The 2030-nt window shown below is 34.7% G+C and overlaps 1 protein-coding gene across 1 annotated transcript; it reads right to left on the reverse strand.

Annotated features, from left to right (window-relative positions):
* Positions 1-449: 449 nt before the first annotated feature.
* LOC131145213 (xyloglucan endotransglucosylase/hydrolase protein 22-like) lies at positions 450-1054 on the reverse strand. The gene is made up of 2 exons (XM_058094358.1): positions 989-1054; positions 450-874 (listed from the first exon to the last, which is right to left on the reverse strand). The coding sequence occupies exon 2, from the start codon at positions 832-834 to the stop codon at positions 463-465; it is 372 nt and encodes a 123-aa protein (XP_057950341.1). The 5' UTR covers positions 835-874; positions 989-1054; the 3' UTR covers positions 450-462.
* Between the last annotated feature and the right edge of the window lie 976 nt (positions 1055-2030).

Genomic DNA, 2030 nt, shown 5'->3' on the forward strand with positions numbered 1-2030 from the left:
AAAAGGGTAAGAAAAAGTTGTCAAGAGTTGGGAAAATGACCTTATGAATGACATGACATAAAACATCAAAAAGCCAAATTTGTGAGTTTAAGTTTTGGATAGAAATTTGATAGATGGATGGTGTTTTCAATTTTAATGCTCCCTTCATAACTAATTAATTTATGATTGTGATTGCTTAGGGAGTTTGATAAAAACAAACGGTTAATTATTAATTAGAAGCAAATATTAGAATTTAGGTAAGTAATATACCCCAAAAACAGTGTTGGTCTGCACAATCTTCAAGTTTTACAACATGGAATTAATATGATTGTAGAGGGTATTACATCGTACATTAATTAAAATGAATGAATATATATACACACACACCAAGGTATTAAATAATGAACGAAATAAATTAATTAAATGGGATTGAAGGAAAAAAAATAAAAAATAAAAAATAAAAAGTGACTGGATCCTCTTCAATTAAGGCATGCTGGAGGTGCACTCTGGAGGGAGACCTTGTGGGAAGCGCTTCGTGTCCGTGCAATAATTGTAAATCATGTAGTTTTGCTGAACCCATTTTAGTCTTTCTCGACTTGTAGAATCCAATTCCTGAGTGAGCCACGAATTCGCTGTACCAGAGGTTGAAGAAGATGGATGTGAACTACATGAAGATGCTCCGGATGACCACACACAAGCATCAGCATTGTAATTCCTGTAGGAGGCGGTGAAGGGTGCTTGGGTCCAGTCTGCCTTCACCAGCCCACCTCTTGTGGCCCAATCATCCGCATTCCAAAGACTGGAGTATATTCTCATCGGCTGATTTTTAGGAAAGGGAACACCCATTGATTCCATGTTCTTGAATTCCCTAATAGGCGTGCCATCCACAGAGAAGCTGAAACAGAGACACGGTCAAGATGTTAAAAACATAAATTTAGATCGAACTGGGTTCCCTGGAACTGTATATATAATTAATTTTGTCACTTTAGTTGGGAGTACATATACTTACATTATGGCTTGAGGATTCCAGAGGATGGAATAGGTGTGAAAGTCAGCAGTGGGATCAAACCACAAATAGAATATACTTGTCGGACACTTTCAACTACGTAATCAAAGAATAATGGTGTCTGATCCGATTCTTATTGAAGAGTTCTCCATTACACATGATTTGGATAAAGTACTTGCAATAAGGAGTAAGAGTTGTATAGAAAATAATTGACTTACCATCATGATTCAAACCCGTGATGTGGACAAGTACTTATCAGATCATTGAACCTCTCCTAACTAGCCTAAAAAATCTCGTTACCCTTCTGCATAAACTGAATGATCTATTCCTGTAAAAATTGACTTATCTGTGAGAGACAAAACTTATATAAAAATTCATACTCCATATCAGCCCAATTAAAGATAGAGTGAGATTTCAAAGAATTAAATCACATTTTTGCCCTATCCTTCAAAGGGGTAAAAAATAAACAAAATATAGTAAATTCATCAGTTTTAGTATGAGAGAAAAAAAATATTGTAAGTCAACTCAAACTCCGTCAAGTGCCGATAAGGACACTAGGATTCTGTCCCGTAGAACTGAAGTATCAATGACGTCCTCCCGCGCTGCATCATAAAGTTAAGTTCGTCATTAGGTAAAATAGTGTAAGATGACACAGTGGTGCATGTAGGCTGCAAAAAATCCATAAGCGTGATTGGTGCACGTGTAGCCATATCTTCTTCAAAAGTCATTTTTTCGCTTTTCTTTTTTTTTTTCATGAGAAAAATTAAACTAATGGGAAAAACACTAGTTTGAAACTAAAACTGACATTCTCCGACAACGATGCCAAAAGCTTGACTCACTTGAAAAATGTGCAATTCGGAAACTATCTCAAATATAAGAGTTCTGTCATGTAATATTTAACCCAAAAGACAAATCATCTTCTTAGGAATGCATTTTAATTTTAAACTTGTGTAATTCTAAAAGAAATTAAAAAAAGAAAAATTTACTGAATATAGTTCAAATTCAGTTTCCTGAAATTTTTGAGATTTTTGTAATAGAATTTAAG

The sequence above is a fragment of the Malania oleifera genome, chromosome 12 (assembly GCF_029873635.1).
Source record: "Malania oleifera isolate guangnan ecotype guangnan chromosome 12, ASM2987363v1, whole genome shotgun sequence".
NCBI classification, from domain to species: Eukaryota; Viridiplantae; Streptophyta; class Magnoliopsida; order Santalales; family Ximeniaceae; genus Malania; species Malania oleifera.

What these genes read in the sequence shown, in the direction of transcription:
- LOC131145213 (XM_058094358.1), bottom strand. Translation starts at nt 834, where the DNA reads ATGGAATCAATGGGTGTTCCCTTTCCTAAAAATCAGCCGATGAGAATA.